This window comes from Scyliorhinus torazame, chromosome 4, assembly GCF_047496885.1.
Source record: "Scyliorhinus torazame isolate Kashiwa2021f chromosome 4, sScyTor2.1, whole genome shotgun sequence".
Classification (NCBI taxonomy): Eukaryota; Metazoa; Chordata; class Chondrichthyes; order Carcharhiniformes; family Scyliorhinidae; genus Scyliorhinus; species Scyliorhinus torazame.
In genome coordinates this window covers 173,738,997-173,763,095 of record NC_092710.1, presented here as the reverse complement: position 1 = coordinate 173,763,095, position 24,099 = coordinate 173,738,997, and the positions used below count along the sequence as shown (strand labels likewise).

The 24,099-nt window shown below is 43.1% G+C and overlaps 1 protein-coding gene across 4 annotated transcripts in view; it reads right to left on the bottom strand.

Annotated features, from left to right (window-relative positions):
* Positions 1 to 24,099, bottom strand: part of LOC140410600 (pumilio homolog 2-like) — a 178,300-nt gene that overhangs the window by 14,307 nt on the left and 139,894 nt on the right. For all 4 annotated transcript variants that reach the window (XM_072498884.1, XM_072498885.1, XM_072498887.1 and 1 more), the window contains 4 exons: positions 15,658 to 15,936; positions 12,842 to 13,078; positions 8,229 to 8,496; positions 2,366 to 2,495 (listed from right to left, as the gene is read on the bottom strand). In XM_072498884.1, the coding sequence (XP_072354985.1) occupies positions 2,366 to 2,495; positions 8,229 to 8,496; positions 12,842 to 13,078; positions 15,658 to 15,936 (914 nt within the window). The remainder of the gene's footprint in view (positions 1 to 2,365; positions 2,496 to 8,228; positions 8,497 to 12,841; positions 13,079 to 15,657; positions 15,937 to 24,099) is intronic.

The window sequence follows — 24,099 nt, the reverse complement described above, 5'->3', positions numbered from 1 at the left end:
TCAAACTGAAATGTACAAATATGGATTCAACATCTCAAAGGTAACAATATTTTGTGCCTATGCGATAGTGCCACTGCTCTTGATTCAGGCGTCTGAATTGATTCCTGCCTCAGCAATGGACAATTAAGTTAATACCATGGGACGTGAAACTCTCCCATATCTCTCAGTACTGCTCCACAGCCACAAGTGGTTGCCCGGTGGTTAACACTGTTGCCTCACAGCTCCAGGGACCCGGGTTCAATTTCGGCCTTGGGTGACTGTCTGTGTGGGGTTTGCACTTCCTCCTGTGTCTGCCTCAGTTTCCTCTGGATGCTCTGGTTTCCTCCCATAGTCCAAAGATGTTCAGAAAAGGTGAATTCGCCATGCTAAATTGTCTCTTAGTGTCCAAAAGTTAGGTGGGGTACTGGGTTACAGGAATAGGGTGGAGGCATGGGTTTAAGTAGGGTGCTCCTTTCAAGGGCTGGTCCAGACTCGATGGGCCAAATGGCTTCCTTCTGCACTGCAGGGATTCTATGATACTATGAAAGACCATGAGCCAGAGTTAGGCAACGGTTGATTCAAACATACAAACAAATAATTTTAAGACAAGTAGCTTCTGAGTGTTAATCGAACACGGCTATGCACTGGGCTCTGGAGTGTGTGTGTGTGTGTGGGGGGTGAAAAGAGAAGAGCGGAGGAGGATTTAAGGCAAATCAGTCCTCTTGCCCTCAAACTTCACTATTTTCTTTGCGTGTGTTAAAGCCTTAGAAGTTGATCCAGAACATACTGGACAAACTGAAGTAATTTTAGAAATAATAATGGAATAATCCTCTATACATTTTACAAACAATTATGCCACTCACGCCATACTTTACAGCAAGAACTTAAAAAGTACATGAATTATACATGGAGCACAAATATACTTTTAACTCAAAAATATGGAAGGTATACTTGCAGCATTAGTAAGGAAAAGCCCCTACTAATACTGCATATTTGCCAATTTAACAGTTGAAGAATTTGTAAATTCATTAAGTGATCTATTAATCAGCTGCTATACATGTTCTGGAATCACGGACAGAAACAGGTTTAACCATTTTCAACGTCTTTTTTCAGTTTTAAAAATTTAGAAATAGCGATGAGCATATGTAGTGAGGTCTTAGTCCCTCACAGTGGACACTCACAGCTTTGATGCAAAGCAGCTGCCACAACGGAAAGCGCATCGTCCACCCCACCCTGCAAGTGCACCTCACCCATGTGCTTCGTTTGCCACTTAAAAAGGCACAAACTTGTTAGCCTGCCATTTACGGTAGCAGGGGTAGGGTTTCTAATTAGGCTGAACCTAATTTTAGCAGTGAAATGGCTGCCATGTACTGAGAACAAGGTGCACATAGGTAATGTTGACAAGGCCACATTTATATAGCCTCCCCTTGGAGGGCCTGAAAAACCGGTAGGACTTTTTGAGCAGTTGCTATTCTTGGTTGGTGATAGTACTCTCAATGATGAGAAATGCTAGAATCTTTGAATCCCTGGCCCCATCTATATTGCTTCTGTTGGAAGTTCTATGCTATCGCCTACAAAACTGATTAATCTCTGCATGCCTATCTTGCGAAGTCCACACGACCCAAAAAGTGAATTCTATGACATTGGTTTTTAGTCCGCTGACCTCGGTGTAGGAATACCTCATTGAATTTTGATTCCGGAACTCACATGAACCAATATTTACTTTTTCCAGAGTTTCTCCGCAGTCTCTGTACTGCAAGACCTTTTTCTAGCTCTCTCTTTACTATCTGAGGTGACGTTGTGACTCTCCTCTGTGGTTTGAATGTGTGCAATAAATTAACCCTTATTTTAGATCATCTTTCTAGGTTGTCAATAAAAACCTGGATCACACAAAGAGGCAGCATGGTAGCATAGTGGTTAGCACTATGACTTCACAGCACCACGGTCCCAGGTTCGATTTCCACTTGGGTCACTGTCTGTGTGGAGTCTGCACATTCTCCCCGTATCTGCATGGATTTTCTCCGCTCCGGTTTCCTCCCACAGTCCAAAGATGTGAAGGTTAGGTGGATTGGCCATGCTAAATTGCCCTTAGATTAGATAGGGCTGCTGCGTAATGGGGATAGGATGGAGGTGTGGGCTTAAGTAGGGTGCTCTTTCCAAGAGCCGGTGCTGACTCGATGGCCCCCTTCTGAACTGTAAATTCTATGAAAGACTTGATTGGTTAGGAACTACGCCATCACTTATAAAGAGGGAAACAAATCAAAATACCTTTCTGATTACAGATGGATGGTGAGAGGAGTGCTGGTGAGAGGCGTGCTGTTCAAAGTAACCCCCCCTCTGTCCGCAACACCACCAATTTTTGTAATATATGACAAAAAATAGTTACCTCAAAGAATTTCTGAATGACATAATTTCCAAACACGTCAGTCATCAGTTGATAGGCTGCTTGCAGGATCTCACTGAAAACCATCTGGCGTTCTGCAGGTGTAGCGCGTTCCAACTTTTGCTGGATGAATCTGCCAATTCCAAAAGAAAATGAAGCTGGATCTACACTTACAGCCTTTTAAAATGCATTTTGCTATAAGTTTTGTACACTTTTGTTCTCCAAGTGGAGAACAATACTGTTCTTTGATGATAACACTTGCCCTGACAATGAAATACACGGTTTTCTTAGAACTTTGATGGGGGTAAATGGGCTTCTCAAAAATCTAAAATACATATTTCTTGGTTAATAAGTGCAAACTTGGGGGAAGAGGAGTTACGGGATCGAGGGCTAGATACACAAATTAATAAAGGTAGCAAGGCAGCTTAATACGGCCAATGAAAAAAATCAGACCAAACACTGCACCTTATTTTTAGAGGAATTGAACTGAAAAATTGAGAAGCAGAAGTGCTATGCTAAATTTATATGGAACACAATTAAAGTACAAAAAGGAAGACTTTAAATGACATGGTACTTTCCAAGACTATGGATGATAAAAGTGCTTTACAACCAATGCATTACTGTTGTCGTGTCGGAAATGGAGCAGTCAAATTACACAAACTAATTTCCACAAACAACAATGTGATAATGATCGTATAACTGATTTTTATGGTTTTTGTTAGATAAATATTGGCTAGGACACAAGAGACATCTCCCCTGCTCCTTCCTAAAATAATGCCCTGGGGTCCTTTGCCTCCTTTGAACATCACATCTATAAGAAGGAACCCGTTAGTGCAGCAGAGGGCAGTAGAGTGGAGCTGCTGATTGGCTGTTGCGGGGGACATTTGCATATGTGCATTGTGGTCATCCTAACTTGAAGGTGGTTTGTGGAGCAGCTGTTGTCAAGTGACACTTAAACCCGAAACACTTCTTCAGTGTTTCTCTCCCTACCCCCTCCTCCAACCAAAAAAAACAACCGCTGTAAAGATCAAGGGGAAGGCTCGAGGGCAGGTAGAAGTTGAACCGTGACGTCACAGCCTGCAGGTAAGGGGTTGGCTGGTGACTGGTAAGTAGTTTTTCTTTTATTTTCCCTCGGGTGTTATCGTGCGGGGCGCAGAGGTTGCTGAGTGAGAGCTTGCTGAGAAAGGGAGTGAATAACAGGTAAGCTCTTTCTTTCTTTTTCTTTTTTTATCTAGAGGGGATGGCAGGGAAGGTAGTGCAATGTTCCTCCTGCAGAATGTTTGAGGTGAGGGACGCCGTCGGTGTCCCTGCTGATTTCATCTGTGGGAAGTGCACCCATCTCCAGCTCCTCAGAAACCGCGTTAGGGAACTGGAGCTGGACGAACTTCGGATCATTCCGGAGGCGGAGGTGGTCATAGATAGAAGCTTCAGGGATGTAGTTACTCCGAAGAAAAAAGATAGATGGGTGACGGTGAGAGGGGCTGGGAGGAAGCAGTCAGTACAGGGATCCCCTGTGGTCGTTCCCCTTAGTAACAAGTATACCACTTTGGATACTGTTGGGGGGGGGGGGGGGAACGACGACGACGACTTACCAGGGGTAAGCCATGGGGTACAGGTCTCTGGCACAGAGTCTGACCCTGTTGCTCAGAAGGGAAGGGGGGAGAGGAGTAGAGCATTAGTCATTGGAGACTCCATCGTTAGGGGGATAGATAGGAGATTCTGTGGGAACGAGAGAGACACGCGGTTGGTGTGTTGCCACCCAGGTGCCAGGGTGCGTGATGCCTTGGATCGTGTTTTCGGGATCCTTAAGGGGGAGGGAGAGCAGCCACAAGTCGTGGTCCACATAGGTACCAATGACATAGGTAGGAAAAGAGATAGGGTGTAAGGCAGGAATTCAGGGAACTAGGGTGGAAACTTAGATCTAGGACAGAATTATTATCTCTGGGTTGTTACACGTGCCACATGCTAGCGAGACGAGGAATAGGGAGTGAGAGGAGTTGAACATGTGGCTACAGGGATGGTGCAGGAGGGAGGGTTTCAGATTTCTGGATAATTGGGGCTCATTCTGGGGTAGGTGGGACCTCTACAAACGGGATGGTCTACACCTGGACCAGAGGGGTACCAATGTCCTGGGGGGGAAATTTGCTAATGCTCTTCGGAAGGGTTTAAACTAGTTCAGCAGGGGCTTGGGAACCTGAATTGTAGCTCCAGTATACAGGAGGTTGAGAGTACTGAGGTCATGAGTAAGGTTTCAAAGTTGCAGGAGTGTACCGGCAGGCAGGAAAACTTGCGGCATGGGTTGGTACCTGGGACGTCGATGTTGTGGCCATTTCGGAGAAATGGATAGAGCAGGGACAGGAATGGTTGTTGCAGGTGCCGGGGTTTAGATATTTCAGTAAGCTCAGGGAAGGTGGTAAAAGAGGGGGAGGGGTGGCATTGTTAGTGAAGGACAGTATTACGGTGGCAGAAAGGACGCTTGATTCGGACTCGTATACTGAGGTAGTATGGGCTGAGGTTAGAAACAGGAAAGGAGAGGTTACCCTGTTAGGGGTTTTCTATAGGCCTCCAAAAATTTCCAGAGATGTAGAGGAAAGGATTGCAAAGATGATTCTGGATAGGAGCGAAAGCAACAGGGTAGTTGTTATGGGGGACTTGAACTTTCCAAATATTGACTGGAATCGCTATAGTTCGAGTACTTTAGATGGGTCCATTTTTGTCCAATGTGTGTAGGAGGGTTTCCTGACACAGTATGTAGATAGGCCTACGTGAAGCGAGGCCATATTGGATTTGGTACTGGGTAATGAACCAGGACAGGTGTTAGATTTGGAGGTAGATGAGCACTTTGGTGATAGTGACCTCAATTTGATTGCGTTTACTTTAGTAATGGAAAGGGATAGGTATATACTGCAGGGCAAGAGTTACATCTGGGGGAAAGGCAATTATGATGCGATGAGGCAAGACTTAGGATGCATCGGAGAGGAAAACTGCAGGGGATGGGCACAATGGAAATGTGGAGCTTGTTCAAGGAACAGCTACTGCTTGTCCTTGATAAGTATGTACCTGTCAGGCAGGAAGGAAGTGGTCGAGCAAGGGAACCGTGGTTTACTAAAGCAGTCGAAACACTTGTCAAGAGGAAGAAGGAGGCTCATGTAAAGATGAGACATGAAGTTAGGGCGCTCGAGAGTTACAAGTTAGCTAGGAAGGACCTAAAGAGAGAGCTAAGAAGAGCCAGGAGGGGACATGAGAAGTCTTTGGCAGGTAGGATCAAGGATAACCCTAAAGCTTTCTATAGATATGTCAGGAATAAAAGAATGACAAGGGTAACAGTAGGGCCAGTCAAGAACAGTAGTGGGAAGTTGTGCGTGGAGTCTGAGGAGATAGGAGAGGTGCTAAATGAATATTTTTTGTCAGTATTCACAGGAAAAAGACAATGTTGTCGAGGTGAAAACTGAGATTCAGGCTACTAAACTAGAAGGGCTTGAAGTTCATAAGGAGGAAGTGTTAGCAATTCTGGAAAGTGTGAAAATAGATAAGTCCCCTGGGCCGGATGGGATTTATCCTAGGATTCTCTGGGAAGCTAGGGAGGAGATTGCTGAGCCTTTAGCTTTGATCTTTAAGTCTTCTTTGTCTACAGGAATAATGCCAGAAGACTGGATAGCAAATGTTGTCCCCTTGTTCAAGAAGGGGAGTAGAGACAACCCCGGTAACTATAGACCAGTGAGCCTTACTTCTGTCATGGGCAAAATCTTGGAAAGGTTTATAAGAGATAGGATGTATAATCATCTGGAAAGGGATAATTTGATTAGATAGTCAACACGGATTTGTGAAGGGCAGGTCGTGCCTCACAAACCTTATTGAGTTCTTTGAGAATGTGACCAAACAGGTGGATGAGGGTAAAGCAGTTGATGTGGTATATATGGATTTCAGTAAAGCGTTTGATAAGGTTCTGCTACTGCAGAAAATACGGAGGCATGGGATTCAGGGTGATTTAGCAGTTTGGATCAGAAATTGGCTAGCTGGAAGAAGACAAAGGGTGGTGGTTGATGGGAAATGTTCAGACTGGAGTCCAGTTACTAGTGGTGTACCATAAGGATTTGGGGCAACTGCTGTTTGTCATTTTTATAAATGACCTAGATGAGGGTGTAGAAGGATGGATGAGTAAATTTGCAGATGACACTAAAGTCGGTGGAGTTGTGGACAGTGCGGAAGGATGTTACAAGTTATAGAGGGACATGGATAAGCTGCAGCGCTGGGCTGAGAGGTGGCAAATGGAGTGTAATGCAAAAAAGTGTGAGGTGATTCATTTTGGAAGGAATAACAGGGAGACAGAGTACTGGGCTAATGGTAAGATTCTTGGCAGTGTGGATGAGCAGAGAGATCTCGGTGCCCATGTACATAGATCCCTGAAAGTAGCCACTCAGGTTGAGATGGTTGTTAAGAAGGCGTACGGTGTGTTAGCTTTTATTGGTAGAGGGATTGAGTTTCGGAGCCATGAGGTCATGTTGCAGCTGTACAAAAGTCTGGTGCGGCCACATTTGGAGTATTGCGTGCAATTCTGATCGCCGCATTATAGGAAGGATGTGGAAGCATTGGAAAGGGTGCAGAGGAGATTTACCAGAATGTTGCCTGGTATGGAGGGAAGATCTTATGAGGAAAGGCTGAGGGACTTAAGGCGGTTTTCGTTAGAGAGAAGAAGGTTAAGAGGTGACTTAATTGAGGCATACAAGATGATCAGAGGATTGAATAGGATGGACAGTGAGAGCCTTTTTCCTCGGATGGTGATGTCTTGCACGAGGGGACATAGCTTTAAATTGAGGAGAGATAGATATAGGACAGATGTCAGAGGTAGGTTCTTTACTCAGAGAGTAGTAAGGGCGTGGAATGCCCTGCCTGCAACAGTAGTGGACTCGCCAACACTAAGGGCATTCAAATGGTCATTGGATAGGCATATGGACGATAAGGGAATAGTGTAGATGGGCTTTAGAGTGGTTTCACAGGTCGGCGCAACATCGAGGGCCGAAGGGCCTGTACTGCGCTGTAATGTTCTATGTTCTTGCACTACCGCAGTACTGATTTCAAGTATCAGCGTTGATTTTTGTGCTCAAGACTGGAGTGGGTCTTGAACCGGAAACTTGTTATTTAGAGATAACTTGAAGTACTGTGAACAAGTTCTGGTCTCCACATGATAAAAAGATGTAGAGGCATTTGGGAAGGTGCAAAAAGGATTCACAAGGATGATTCCAGAACTGAGAAGTCAGACCATCATCAAGAAAGATTGATCATACTCAGCAGAAAGCTGAGGAGTCACTTGATTGAAGTCTTTAAGGTAATGAAAGGACCTGATTATGGTAGACATTGAGAAAATGTTTCCACATGAGGTAGAAATCAAAACTAGAGGTTCTAAATAGTAGTCATTAATAAATCCAAAAGGGAATTCAGGAGAAACTTGCTCCAAGAGTAGTTGAGGCAAGTAGTAGAAAGGTTTAGAAGGATATATTGTTGGGTTAGATGGAAGAAAGGTGGAAAATAGGCTGAAGGATAAATATCAGCATAGGCCAACTGTGTTGAAGAACCTGCTCTCTGTGCAAGAGATTTGATATAACGACATAATTATATTAAAACAATGAGGAAAATAATATACACTATATGACTTTCGTACCTTTCTCTGACACATGTACTCTTGGAAGTATGAATCGGAAAATAGTGAGCAAAACAGGTTGCATGTCTAAGTCACTTGAACTCAAGTGATAGTCATTGATGACATCAAACTTGCTGAAACAAAATTCGCACTGCTGATCTTAACCAATCGCATTGAAATTAAGAACATTCGTCCACTTTAATAAAAGGTTTCCGCCAATTAGTTTACCTTGAGCCATGTTGGTCCTGGGAGAATTCAACTATGTGACCAACCAGGTCACGTAGTTGAAGATTGGGGAAACGATTGTTTCTGAAGTCCTCCAGCAGTCTGCTACGACCTGAAGGCATTATATCAGATCTGCTATAACGAAGACGTGAGGGAGGAAACAGCTGGCTGCTTGAACTGAAGAGACTTGATGAACCAATCCCACTGCGACTTTTAGCTTCAGCACCTGGTGCTGCAGAGATGAAGCGACCACTTCCATTTGTCAATCCACCTGCAGTGAAAATATGTGTCGATAAACTGAAAAATGCTAGTGCTGCTACATATTGACATCTCATGTCAGTTCAGGTTTTACAATAATGGCATCTATGCTGCATCTTCTTTATTTTCGATCTTTTACTTAATACTCAAAAATTTCAACCATCAAAGAAACTTAGTTCTTACAGAACACAAAATGTACTGCACAAATTTAGGATTCACAACCTTATGTTGTGCTCACAAGTAGCTACATTGTATTTGATGTAGTTTAGTCAAATTGAAGTCTCTCAAGGAAGGCAACAGTTAAAATGCAGTAGAATCATAGAAGTTTACAGCATGGAAACAGGCCCTTCGGCCCAACCAGTCCATGCCGCCCAGTTTCTACCACTAAGCTAGTCCCAGTTGCCCGCACCTGGCCCATAACCCTCTATACCCATCTTAGAGTACTTAGAGAACAATTAACCACTTAAATAATAAAGTCTTTGATGCGACCATCAATTCACACGAGACAGAGTTGAAGTGAACAGGGGCTCTAATCAACTAGAACAGTGCCTGCCTGCGACTGCTCTGCACTGAGAGCCGCCTACAGGGCAGCTGCTCTATATACCTCCCCTCAAGGGGCCGGAGCCAGGGGCAGAGCCCACAAGGGCACCAACATGATACAAGCGGTGTAATACAATATAATGGTCCATTGGTGGAGCCCACAAGGGCAACAACATAGTACAATGCAATACAGTGGTGAATGATTGGCATAATACGTTCACCAGTCTCGCACATAAAAATTGCACGCCTATTTTTAATGAATGAAACTGCACCAGAAATAAACAAAAAGCAAATGGTAGAGATCAACTCCATCAGCAGTAGACCAGATATAAACAGAATGCTTTCAATTTTTCTTATGGAAGATTCTGATAACATGTTAAATTGCTTACTTGGAAAAGGGGAGGATTTTCACCATTCTTTGATTTTGTTATGAGATAGTTGACAATAGTTCTTCAATTTATAATAGAGGAAATCTTCTAGAGTTTCGCTTTGAACAAATGTAATACCCCAGTGTGTTTTTTTCACTTTTATAGTGAAAAACTATTTGTAAAAGCATTGATATATGCCTTTGATTTTTTTGAATCGCAACCAAAAGCATCCAAAGGGCACTGTATTTTGTGTACATATGCCATCCACTGAAGAGATACAAAATGATTTCTCATCAATATAAAAGCCAGTCCAGGAGACTAGCTAGACTGGAAACTTTTAAAAACATATATTTTTATTAAAGTATTTGAAAATTTTAACAAAAATAACATAGGCAATGACATCAACATGGTATAATAAACATTTTCTCCCCCATCTCAATCTTCCCACACCCAAACCATAAAACACCAATCCGGCCCTCTCCCCCGCCCTTTGGAATACTGCATCTGCTGATATTTTAATTTTCCCCGAGAAAGTCGACAAACAGCTGCCACCTCCGGGTGAACCTGATCATTGACCTTCTTAAGGCGAACTTTATTTTCTCAGGACTGAGAAACCCAGCCATGTCACTAACCCAGGTCCCTACACTCGGGGGCTTTGAGTCCCTCCACATTAACAAGATCGATCTCCGGGCTACCAGGGAGGCAAAGGCCAAGACGTCAGCCTCTTTCGCCCCCTGAGCTCCCGGATCTTCCGACACTCCAAAATCGCTATCTCCGGACTCGGCACCACCCGTGTTTTTACCACCGTGGACAGTGCCTTAGCAAAACCCTGCCAAAACCATCTAAGCTTCGGGCATGCCCAAAACATGTGGGCATGATTTGCTGGGCTTCCCGCGCACTTCGCACACCTATCTTCTACCCCGGAAAACCTGCTCATCCTAGCCGCTATCATGTGTGCCCGGTGGACTACCTTAAATTGTATCAGGCTGAGCCAGGCACATGATGAGGAGGTATTAACTCTGCTTAGGGCATCCGCCCATAGACACGCCTCTATCTCTCCTCCTAGCTCGTCCTCCCACTTGCCCTTAAGCTTCTCCACCGGAGTTTCCTCCGCCTCCGAAAGCTCCTGGTAAATATCTGAAACCTTCCCCTCTCCCACCCAGTTACTGGAGACTACTCTATCCTGTATCCCCCGTGGCAGCAGCAGCGGAAAGGCCGGCACCTGTTTTCTGAGGAAGTCTCGCACCTGCAAATACCTAAAACCATTCCCTGCTGGCAATTCAAATTTATCCTCCAAGGCTTTCAAGCTGGGAAAGCTCCCATCTATAAATAGATCCCCCATCCTTCTAATTCCTTCCCTTTGCCAACTCCGGAACCCACCATCTAACCTACCCGGTACAAACTGCTGATTATTATAAATCGGGGTCCAAACCGATGCTCCTTCCACTCTCTTATATCTCCTCCATTGCCCCCAGATTCTCAGATCCGCCACCACCACCGGACTTGTGGAGTATCGGGCCGGCGAAAACGGAAGAGGTGCCGCTATCAGTGCACCCAAACTGGTCTCTTTGCATGACGCCGCCTTCATCCGCTCCCATGCCGACCCCTCCCCCACTACCCACTTCCTAATCATGGCGATATTAGCCGCCCAGTAGTAATTGCAGACGTTCGGCAGCGCCAACCCACCCTCCCCCCGACTGCACTCCAGCAACACTTTCTTCGCTCGCGGGGTTTTACCCGCCCACCCAAAGCCCGAAATAACCTTATTCACCCGCTTGAAAAAGGCCTTTGGGATGAAGATGGGGAGGCACTGAAAGACAAACAGAAATCTGGGGAGGACCGTCATTTTCACGGTCTGTAACCTCCCCGCCAGTGATAGCGGGAGCATGTCCCATCACTTAAAGTTCCCTTCCATTTGTTCTACCAACCGGGATAGGTTTAACTTGTGCAGTGCCTCCCATTCCCGGGCCACCTGGATTCTCAGATATCGAAAGCGCTTCCCTCCGATTCTACGCGGCAGCTCTCCCAGTCTCCTCTCCTGTCCTCTTGCCTCGATTGCGAACATCTCGCTTTTCCCTATGTTCAATTTATACCCCGAAAAATTGTGAAATCCCCCCAGGATTCGCATTACTTCCCCCATCTCCTCCAGCGGGTCAGAAATATTCCAGAGCACGTCATCTACATAATGTGAGACCTGGTGCTCCACCTCCCCCGCCGCCCCCCCCCCCCCCCTCCCCACCCCACCGAACCAGACCTTTCCAGTTCCTAGAGACGCTTAACGTCATGGCCAACGGCTCTATGGCCAGAGCAAACAGTATCGGGGAGAGGGGGCACCCTTGCCTTGTCCCTCGGTGTAGTTTAAAGTACCCCGACCTCAGCAGGTTCATACGCACACTCGCTACTGGTGCCTGATATAGCAACCGCACCCAGTCAATAAAGCCCTCACCAAACCCAAACCTTCCCAGCACCTCCCACATGAAATTCAACTCCATCCGATCAAAAGCCTTCTCCCCATCCATCGCTCCCACCACCTCCACCTCCTCTCCTTCTGAGGGCATCATAATAACATTTAAAAGCCGTTGAACATTGGCCTGGAGTTGCCTGCCCTTTACAAATCCCATCTAGTCTTCCCCTATCACCCCCGGGACACAGTCCTCTATCCTTTTGGCCAGTATCTCAACCAGCAGTTTGGCGTCCACATTCAATAGAGAAATTGGCCTGTATGACCCACATTGCTCCGGATCCTTCTCCCGTTTCAGGATCAATGAAATCGAGGCCTGCGACATTGTTGGGGGAGGACTCCCTTCTCGCCTGCTTCATTAAATGTCCTCACCAGCAGTGGGCTCAATATCTCTGAAAACTTCTTATAGAATTCCACCGGGTAGCCGCCAGGCCCTGGGGCCTTGCCCTACTGCATGCCCTCCAGCCCGATTATTTCCTCAATCGGGGCTCCCAGCCCCTCCACCAGATCCTCAACTACCCTCAGGAACCTCAACTGATCCAAAAACTTCCTCAGCCCCTCCGCCCTAGCCGGCGGTTCCGTATAATTTACTAAAGAAGTCCTTAAGCACCTCGTTTACCCCCGCTGGATCCAGGACAGTATTCCCGCCTCTACTCTTTACTTTACCTATCTCCCTGGCCATCTCTCTTTTCCTGAGCTGGTGCGCCAACATTCTGCTTACCCTTTTCCCATACTCCTAAATCGCCACCCTTGTCTTCCTCAACTGTTCCACCGCTGTCCCTGTGGTCAACAGCCCAAACTCCGCTTGTAACCTCCGCCGCTCCCTCAGTAGCCCCCTGTCCGGGGCCTCCGAGTATCTCCTGTCCACCTGGAGTATCTCCTCCACTAATCTATCCCCTTCAGCCCGTTCTGCCTTTTGCTACACTTAAAACTTGAATGCTAAATTGCTGGTACATACATATTTTTAATGCAGAAAATAGTAAACATACCAAGATGAAGACTAGATGAAGACCCGTGCGAGGAGAGAGATGGAGGTGGTGTCAACGAATGACTGGGAGTTTGGCTAGGAAGGGGCATGCCAATTGGACCAGGCGAGGAGGAGAATCCCAATCCACTGTAGAACTGCTGACCAATAGGAGCCAGACTGCTGTTTGGTCGTTTGTACAGATCAGAGCTAGTAGACAAGGAATCTCTTCTAGATACACTGCTGCTTCCAGAGTTACCAACTGTAGATACATGATATCAAAATAGGTTTTGGGTATGAATCTGGTAACTGCATATATCTTAACATTTTTGTTGCCACCAACTGTTTAACCTTAACATACCTTGTGTGTGTCTATGATTGAAGGTAGGGCTACTTATTACAATCTATAGCTGAGTTTGTATTTTTCATTGTTAACAAGATTTCTGCCTTTTAAATTAGGTTGGCCCATGTCCACTGGACAATAATTGAAGCATTTTCTCAAGATGGGAATTTTCAGAATGAATATATTTTGTTGATTTAAACCTTCTTAAAAAAAAAAAGTACAAACGTGTTTTTAAAAATTCAATTATGGAATGTAAGCATTGCTAGGGATGCCAACATTTATTGCCCATCCCTAATTACCCTTGCGAAGGCAGTGGTGAGCTGACTTCTAGAGCCACTGCAGTCAGGGTAGTGAGTGGCTTGGCGGGGAACTTCCAGGTGGTGGTGTTCCTATTTATCTGCTGCCTTTGTCCTTCCAGATGATAGCGGCCATGAGTTTGGAAGATGCTGCCTAAGGAACCATGTTGAGTTCCTGCATGCATTTTGATGGTACATTTTGTTACTACTTTTCGTCAGTGATGGAGGGAGCGAACGTTTGTGGATAGGATGCCAATTAAGTTTCTCGAGTACTGTTGGACCGAAACTCTTCCAGGCAAGTGGAGAGGATTCAAACACATTCCTGAATTGTGCTTTGTAAATGGCAGACAGGCTTTGGAACTACAGTTATATTTAAAAGCATGAAATACGTTTTAAAAGGCATGTGAAAGAGAATGTATAAAGTATTTATTTTAAGAAAATAGAGAGACAACAGGTTCAAGAAGAAGAAATCATGAAGAAATGACCTGCAAGAATTTTAGTCAGACATGGTAGACAAATAAATTGTTGGGTTTTCAGAAAGCTTGAGCACATAGCCCAAGGAAGATTTATTCTCAAGCAAATAATCACAAAATATACACAGAAGCAGGAATGAATACCAAAAATGGAAAAGAGTGAAATCAGATTCAGAACCATTTGGATTTTTATAATGACCAAATCAAGGAGTAGCCAAAGTAGCTGAATCGAAGTAAATGCAAAATAATTTTGGGGAAAAATCAACTGTATGGCCCAAATATTACAGTTGCAATGATATTGAAGTAATGAGCATTCATTGTAATTAAAACTGTGAAACTAATTAGAAACTTCTGGCATTCACACATGTACAGAAAAAAGTGGAAATGCAGAAGTTGTGGTCAGTGGTTTCTTAATGGGTGCAGTGAAATACCCACAGATGGCAATCCTCAGATTATCTGAATTGATTCTTTTCACTCTTGATTCCATTGTAAAAACCCTTTGAAAAAGCTACGCCTTGTTGAATAGACATAATTGGGTTTCCAACAACATGCTAAATTCATAATTATTGCTTAACAACTTCCATGGCCCTGAAAATCTAATTTTATATTCCTAGAATGTCAAATTTAGCCATTATGATTAAAAAAACTTCTAAAATAATAAAAGTGAGTTTTTGTAAAGTTGACAATCTATCAGCTTCTACCTTAATCCCATGAAAATATTTCAATTTTTATTTTACTGCAGGTAAAAATATTAAAAACCAAAGGGCAATCTGTGGTTTTTGTTTCTTGGTTTGCTGTGTGAGAATCTTTCAATGGGATTGATGCAGAGTAAGCTAAGCTGCAAGGCTGCTGGGTGCTTGGAAGTCACTTTGAGCTGAAACTTGAATTCAAGTAACATTGGTAAAAGGGCAAAGTCATGTGACATGGGTCACTGGACCATTCTGGGCAGCTTTCTCAGAGGTCAGAAGTGAGGGGTGCTGCTTTGCCGTTGATGGCGAAAACCATATTAAAAGGAATTGTCACGCAGATTTGTTGGTTATGAAAAAGGTTTAAGGACAAAAGTAGATATATCCATGGAACAGTCAGCACAGAATTTACATGTAATTGCAAATAACAAATAATTATTTGCAAAATAGGCTTTGTGACTGTAAAGAGTTCTGAACAGACTCACAAATCCACAATTATTAAGTACACGAGGGATACTATTATCCTGATCAGTATGCAATGATAGCCATTCAAGATTATTTGTCATGTGATCACAAGAAAATATGAACAAAGTTGCCTAAGCCTGATTGAAAAAGATGGGATTCTGAATTTTTGTACGACAAAAGCCTGGCTAAAAACAAAAATCATAGTCACTAGTCAAATGAAAATCATGCCAATATCTGCACATATTTCCAAACACATTTTCACAGAAACCTGCATTTTGTCCTGTACAGGTGCTGGAATATTGTACCAAAACTGACATTGAATTTAACTGTAGCTTTTACTTGATATTTACATTGTTTAACATTGCAAATCTTTTTCCAACCAAAATTAAGGTTAAAACCATTCCATAGTTGTTTTACTATTTCCAATTAACTGGGGGCAATTTTATTCCTGTTTACTGCTCAGAAACTAGACAAATGTTTGATGTTACCGCATTGTGATTAGCTGGCAGAAACAACTTCAAAAGAGGGTGGCTGACTCTGTTAAGTGCAAATATACAGGTTATTCAGGAATGGATTACCTGCTGATCCAAATCCTCCAAGTGCTGAGCCAATAGCAGCACCCAGAGAGTTACTGCTTCCAAAGCTAAGTGATGTGTTGCCCATCTGACCTGGTCCATGAGAGAACAAAGAGCTGCTCTGAGAACTATTTGACAGGGAGCTACTGCCATAAAAAGAGTTTGATTGCAAGCCGTTGTTCTGCTGCTGTTGCTGCTGTTGAGCTCCAATTGGACGGAAGAGGCCATTTGCTGCTGCTGCTGCTAAGCTGCTTGCTGTCCCACTAGCTGAAGCTGCTGCAGCTGTTTAATAGAATTGCACAAAAAATTAGTTTGAAGACTAGTAACATGTTCCAATTAGAAATAAATTGAAAGTTGTGTTACTGAAATAGCTCCATTGCAGTACCGAACTTAAGGAAATTGCTTCATGCAAACTCATAGAAAACTCACCAAACTTTTGCAGGGAAATTAGAAATGATGTAAAGTTACAACAAACTTTCAAGCATTGTAGAAGCTCCAGTTAAATCAGAAACCTGAATCTAAATGAGTCTACAAAAATACTTCAACACTGTCCCCCAAGTAGTAAGCATGGTTTAAGCTTTTATATTTTTTGTGGTCCTATTAACCTGCAAGACCATCACATTAAACTCAGTAATTAAGCGACTGCATAGAAATAAAAAGTAAAATTACCCACCTCATAGGACCTTCCTTATTCCTCAAAGGGAAGCATCCTTCACATATCAATAGGAGTAAGCCTAGGTTACCAATGGGAAAAATCAAAAGGGTGAAGGTCCACGTGGATTATACCATGTTAAAAGTCTAAAGGGACTTCACCCTAATGACCCACGGTGTTTCTAATCTGTTACCCAAGAAAAGCTCAAAGTTGGAACATGATGAAAACAATTATTTACGGAGGGACAGATTGGGGCTGACTTGGTGTTGCTGTATGTGGAGGATGCTTCCAGTTGAAAATGAGGAACATCCTCAAGAAAAGGTTATTTTCCTCCTCATTTCAGCATCCTCCACAAAAATGGAAATATGAAATAAATTAATGTAATGACGTTATGCCCTTTAACAAAGAATAACAACAAGGTGCGATAACCGATCATTCACATTAAAACATTAAAAATGGGATGATATCAACAAGACGAAACATGTAATGGGATTATCTCAAGAAATTCTTTTGTGAACTAATGGTAAAACATCCTAAACTTACTGCAGCTCACTGGTGAAGTAATTTGCAATATAATGCAGTTTTACATGCCCTCTTCAAAGGGTCATTGGAAAGGTTGCAACAAGGAACTAAAACTGGTATTGGAATCAGGGCTTTGAATTACAAGGGAGACTGGAATTGTGCTCACAAGAGCAAAGAAGCTTGATCCATGTCTTTAAATACCAAGTAGTACTAACATAATACACAAAACAATCAAGTTATTGGATGCTGGCCTCTATATCTAGAGGACTAGAATATAAGGAGGCAGAAGCTACATGGTGGCAGTGGTTAGCACTACTGTCTCAGCACCATGGACCAGAGTTCGATTCTGGACTTGGTTGGCTGTCTGTGTGGAGTTTGTACATTCTCCCCATGTCTGCCTGGGTTTCCTCCGGGTGCTCCAGTTCCCCCCCCCCCCCCCCCCCCCCCCCCCCCACAATCCCAATATGTGCAGGTTAGGTGGATTGGCTATGGTACAATTGCTCCTTAGTGTCCAAAGACACCTGGTGGATTGGCCTTGATCAATGCACAGAGTTACAGGGATAGGGCAGGGGAGTGATTCGAGAGAAGAGTGCTCTTTCGGAAGGTTGGTGCAGGCTCGATGGGCTGAATAGCATCCTTTGGCACTGTTGGAATTCTTATGGACTGAGGGTCGTGCTTCAGTTTTATCAAGCCCTGGTTAGACAATATCGGGAGTAATGCAAACAGTCTGGGCACTACACTGTAGGAAGGATATGCTGACCTTAGCGGGAGTACGGAGAAGATTTACCAGAAGGGTATCTAGTATCTGCAGGAGATCCATAATTTGTAACAACATATTAGAAGGATATATACGATCCAGGTGAACATATGAAGCATTAAATAAGATCATGGTTATACTGCTTAATCAACTCCACCTTTCTGCATTATCCTCATATCCCTGGATTATTCAACCACGGAGCATCCACGGCTCTCACAAGTTAGAGAATTTCAAAGATTTACAACCCTCATCTCAGTCCTAAATTAGTGATGCCAAAATTCTAGACTCTCTAGCCAGGGGAACCATAGTGCGCCACAAGCCACCCTGTCAATAATTTTCTACATTTCAACAAAGTCACCTTTCAGTCTTCTAAACATTCAGGAACAGAGCGTTTGTCTGTTCCATTTTTAATCTCCCCTCACAGGACTCAAAGGCAGGCATATCCTTATAGGTGATCAAATGCCTTTCAAATCCATGAAACCATCACTATATAGTATCAAGCAAAATGTTCTTATGGAAAAATGCCTGCATTTGTGTAATGTTTTTGTGACAGTTTCCTGGAGCAATACATTGTGGGACTGACTAGGGATAAAAATATCTTAGATCTAGTATTATATATTGAGACAGAGTTCATTAGTAATGTCATAGCAAAAAAATTACCACAAAATAATTATCGTAATATAATTGAATTGAATTCCATGTTAAATTTGAGTGTCATATTCCAATGTCAAAAAAGAATCTCAACCTTAAATAAAGACAACTCCACAGTATGAGGGGTGAACTGGCTAAGGTTAATCGGATAAACAGACTGAAAGCTATGATGGTAAATGAAGTGGGAAATATTTCAAGAAACAAATTCAAAATGTTCAATAAAAATATTTCCAATGAAAAATAGAAACTCATTAAGATCCAGCGGTGGTTCACTCAGGAAGCTAAAGATTATATTGGATTAAACAAAAAGGCTTATAATGTTACAAATATCAGTATCAAGACAGAGGATTGGGAATGCTTTAGAAATCAGCAAAGGGCCTACAAAACAATTGATAAAAGATTGAATATGAGTAAATTTAAATGTTGCCACAGTCCCAGAGGACCATAGCCTGCTCTGTTTGTGATGGAGCTGACTGGTAGTCAGTTAGCCTAACATCAGTCATCTGGAATATGCTAGAATCTATTATTGAGGAAGTCTTAGCAAGGCACTTAGAAAAGTATAATATGACTAGAACAAGTCAACATAGTTTTACAAAAGGCAAGTCCTGTTTGACAAGGTTTTTTGAGAATGCAACTAGTAGGGTAAATAAAGAGGAACCAGTAGATGTAGTATACCGGGATTTCCAAGAGGTACCACACAAAGTTGATAGAAAAAATATGGGCTCATGGAGTTGAGGTAATATATTAGCATGGACAGAAGATTGGTTAACAAATATAAGGCACAAATGCAGCACTTTCAAGTTGACTGGCTGTGACTGGTGGAGTGCTGCAAGGATCAGCATTGGGCCCTCAAATATTTACAATACATATATATCAATGACTTTGTTGAAGAGACAAAGAGTAATGTATATAGGTTTGCTGATGATACAAGGCTAGAAGGAAAGGCAATCTGTGGGGAGGACACAAAGAAGCTGCAAAGATATATAGGTAGGTTAATTGAGTGGGAAACAAGATGGCAGATGGAATAAAATGTGGCGAAGCCTGAAGCTGTTCACTTTGATCATATGAATTAAAAAGAATATTTTTTAAAAAGGCGTAAAACATGTTATGTTGGCGTTCAGAGAAATTTGGTTGTGCTTGCAGAAGTTATCTTGCAGGTGCAGCAAGCAAGCAATGCAAATACCGTAAATGGCAAAACTCTTAGGAATATAGAAAGTCAGAGCGATCTGGGCATGCAGGTCCACATATATTTGAAAGTGGCAACACAGGTGGACAAGGTAGTCAAGAAAGCATACGGAATGCGTGCCTTCATTGGACGGGGCATCGAGTATAAAAACGGGAAAGTTATGCTACAATTGTATAGAACCTTGGTTCGGCTGTATAGAATATTGCGCACAATTCTGGTCGCCACACTACCAGAAATATGTGGAGGCTTTGGAGAGAGTGCAGAGGAGGTTTACTAGGATGTTGCCTGGTCTGGAGGGTGTTAGCTATGTGGAGAGGCTGAATAGATTCGGACGGTTTTCATTAGCAAGATGGAAGTTGAGGGGTGATCTGATAGAGGTCTACAAGATTATGAGGGGCATGGATGGAGTGGATGGGCAAGCACTCTTTCCCAGGGTGGAAGGGTCAGTCACCAGGGGGCATAGTTTTAAGGTCCGTGGGGCAAAGTTCAGGAGGCGTGCGAGACAGGTTTTGTTTAAACGCAGATGGTGCGAGTGCCTGGAACGCGCTGCCAGGAGAGGTTGTGGAAGCAGATACATTACCGACGTTCAAAAGGCAAATACATGGATATGATGGATATAGTGAGATACGGCACAAGGAAGTGCTGAGGGTTATGGCCAAGGTTAGTATCATGACCAGTACAGGCTTAGAGAGCCGAAGGGCCTGTTCCTGTGCTGCACTGTTCTTTGTTCAAATGACATGCTGGCCTTTACTGCAAGGGGATTGGAATACAGGAATAAGGGTGTTCTTGCTATAATTGTACAGGGCCTTAATAAGACCATACTTGGAATACTGTGCACAAATTTGTTCTTCATTTGCAAGGAAGGATTCACATTCACTGAAGACAATACAGCACTAGCACAGGTGAGGAAGGAGCTGCGCTCCGAAAGCTAGTTATTCGGAAAAAAAAACTGTTGGGACTTTAACCTGGTGCTGTAAGACCTCTTACTGTGCGCACCCCAGTCCAACACCGGCATCTCCACATCTTGATCTCAGAGGCGGCGGACTTTGTTTTGCATTCCATGTTATCTTACATTTGAATGATTTTATGCATGAAATTGGAGTCCACACAGCACTCTGGAGAAGACTTTTAGAGACACCAAGGGACCTGCCATGAAGAAATACCTGCAAAGAAATTGTTGCTTGTCACCAATTCAAAGGATAATGCCTGAAGATTTGCTCCAACTAATGGCCTTGAAGATGTTAACCAAGATAACCATAATAATCAATTTATCATCTGGGTTAGGTAACCTTTGAGTCACACTGCCAGATCAGGAGATTTTATTCTGGTTTAGATCTATGTGTAATCATGACCAAAAGTTAACATTTGGAGATTGAAAGGATTTGAGTTTTCAAGACAAGCTTAATATTAAAGGAAACTCCAAATAATAGAATTACTTATCGGCACTTCACTGGCACACTGCTAAAACGTCTGTATCACAAGAGGGAGACATGTTTTTGAAGTTTTTCATATTGCATTCTGCTGCTCTTTTTTCTGAACCACAAGATGAGAGTACGTTCCTTGTATTGGACAAATGACCACACAACCAGTATGTTAGTTCAGTTATTGTTTATTATTAAACACAGGCTTGGTTCTATGCGTAATAATTTACACACAGCTACACATTAAACTATACCTAACAACTGAAACGACCTTTACTTAACTTCCAAGTGACTGGCTTTGTGGAGGTTAGATAAGCCCTTTATCTGGATCCTCGCGTGTGGCAGCTGGAAGTCGTCAGGTTCGTCTCGGCTGCGGCTCTTCCCTCAGGTAGCGATCGCGGGTCCTTGAACTTGGCTGGTCGATATGCTGCGGTTGGTGAGGCAGAGGCCAGTCCCAAAAGAGGCCGAATACTGGTTGCGCAGTTCTTCTTACCCCCAATCATTCGCGCTCTTTTGGGCGGTCCCAACTCAGGATCCAATGGATTGATAGGGTTTCAATCACCCTATTCGATTCTGCCCAATTAGGGGCGGGTACCTCGATGGCTGGGTGGGTCCTGGCTGCTATTGTCCAAGGCACGGATGTACTCCCAAATAAGGTAAATAGGCGCCCCCGAGTCTGCTACTGCTGCTATGTTTCAATCTGTGTCCCATTGTCCTGGGGAAATCGGTGATTGACCTTTAGCAGGTGTGAGTTTCAGTTAGGTCTGGTTTCCCTCTGCACAATACACAGAGGCTGTGTACCCTCTGTGTCCCAACCTGACCACAATTCCCATTATCCTTTGCAGGCAGCCATTTTAGATGGCCACATATCTATCTTCCATCAGGACAAATACAAGAATGCCAAGTTTCAAACAATCACAATTTGTACCATAGGAGATGTTAATTGAAACGCAGGTCGACTATGACTGGCCAATGTGTTGCTATGGATAAAGTAGAACTATAGGCTTCCTATGCTTCTGGGTAATTCAAAAAAGGTTCCCCTTATTTGCAAAGAGCAAATCCTTGCATTTGGAGTATGCCGCTTCTAGTGAGCCTAAAAGAGGCATGTTTTGGGGTCAACTGATTATCTTAAATTGTCAGTGTAGCTTAGCACACTCAGGATTTATCAGCAAGTGCAGCCCAATCACGGAATCACATCGAACAGTAGATGTTTGTTTGGGGATCCAAAGGCAAGGATCTGCTCTTTGCAAATAATGGGAATATGTTTAAGCCTTGTACCTTTTGTGAACACTGGCTTGCGCTTGTCTTGATGTGTGCACAATGAAAAACTTTGGCAATGTGTCTCTCTTTTCTGCAAAATTCAAATTCTCTACTCATTAACATCCAAAAACAAAATGGAAATCTTGCAGTCAATGCTAAACTCATTGAACAACTGGGTCACGAAAAGTCTAACTAAGGGCTATATTTCTTCTTGGAGAATCATGTTAGGCAGTCACATTATTAAATTAAAATGGCCACCACAAAGAGTGGTGACTAAAATTTAAGGACCCTGGAAGATCAAAAAATTAGAAAAGCACAAATGAAAGGATTTTTAAAAGTGGCATACAGTTGTAAAATGCACAATCTGCAGCTAGCAACATGAACAATATGTACAATATATATTCAATTATATGTGGTTGAAGTGTAATAAGAGTTAGCAACATGGCGAAGAATTTGTCCTGATAGTAGGCTTGGACTTATTCCTGCCAGTATGTGAGCAATGAGGAAGAAATAAAGGGTATTTGTTTAACATTCTCTCGAATACATTAGTGTCAAATAATTTCAACATTCACAAACATTCAATAATCTGTATGTAAGGGGCTTGATTTTTGCTGCTGAGGACTCCACATGTCCACATGTTTTTAAATTAACTGAACTTCTCACAGATGGTTAGCAACTCCTCATTGTAAAGGGAAGCATCGTTAATGATCAACATGCAAAACTGAACTTAAGATGCTATCTTCCACAGCATTCAACAGTTTAATGTGTTTTATGTGTCCTCTGATTCTATTGCTACAGACCATCACATACTTCAAGTTACAGCAAAACATGCAGTCAATATCTCAAATCTCTGATAGTACATGTATATAATAGATGTAAATAGTTAAAGCAGCAAGTGCCAGTGATGTAGATTCTGGCCTGCAAGGAACCTCAGCTCTCATAGTAAGCAGAGAGATGAATTAGCATAGCACAAATGCTTATTAATTCCGGTTACTTCAAATACATGCTGTTTTGGCTCGTGCATTGCATCAGGAAGACTAGGTTGGGTTTGCTGAGACTGCAATTTGAATTCTAACAAAAATTGGACATTGGTCAAACAATAAAGTTTCCGCTATTATTTATTTTCACTGTTACACCAAATCAAAGTGCTACATCATCTACCACAGAGTTGTTCTTCTACTTTCTTTGCAAATTCAACTCCCCAATTTTTTGATATTGCTCTGCATCAGCCAACACAAGTCCTCAACATTCCCTCACTGCTAATAGTCTGAAATAAGGGATTCTCCACCGTCAGCTTGCTCGATTTTGCCGGCAGCCTGGAGTTTCCCGATGGCGTGGGGCTGCCCCACAATGGGAAGCCCCATTTACTAGCCGGCGAAACGGAGCATCCCACCGGCGTGCTAAACCAGAAATCTGTTGTGGTGGGACGGAGAATCCAGCCCACGGTCTCCTACCTTAAGAGACAAATGAAACCAAAATAATCTTAGGCAAAAGAATCAATTTCCACATTTGGGATTGCACAAGAAAACAAAATATATCTTTGATCCCTCTAATGTTGTATATTCTGATCCTGCGGAGTTGAAAAGCCTAGCAGCGAGAACGATAGCTTGAAACAGGCTAGCTCTGCTAATTGTTGCAGAAATACACATAGAAGACAATTAGTGAAATCCTGAAAATATTCTATCAGGTAACAACTAAGCTAAAAATGGCACCTTTATTAGTCTTGGGACGTGCTGCATTGTCAGAGGTGTTCTCTCAGGCGGATGTAAAAGATCCCATGGCACTACTCCAAAGAGGAGGAGAATCTTTTCCAGTACCCCGGGCAATATTTAGCCATCAATCAACAAAATAGATTAACTGGTCATAATCTCATTGGGGTTTCAGCTGCTTGCTGTGCATATCTTGGCTGCCACATTTCTTACATTATGATAGTGACTACAGTTCATAGTACCTTATTGGCTGGAAAGTTTTCCCGTATCAGGCAACACTGGAGCTG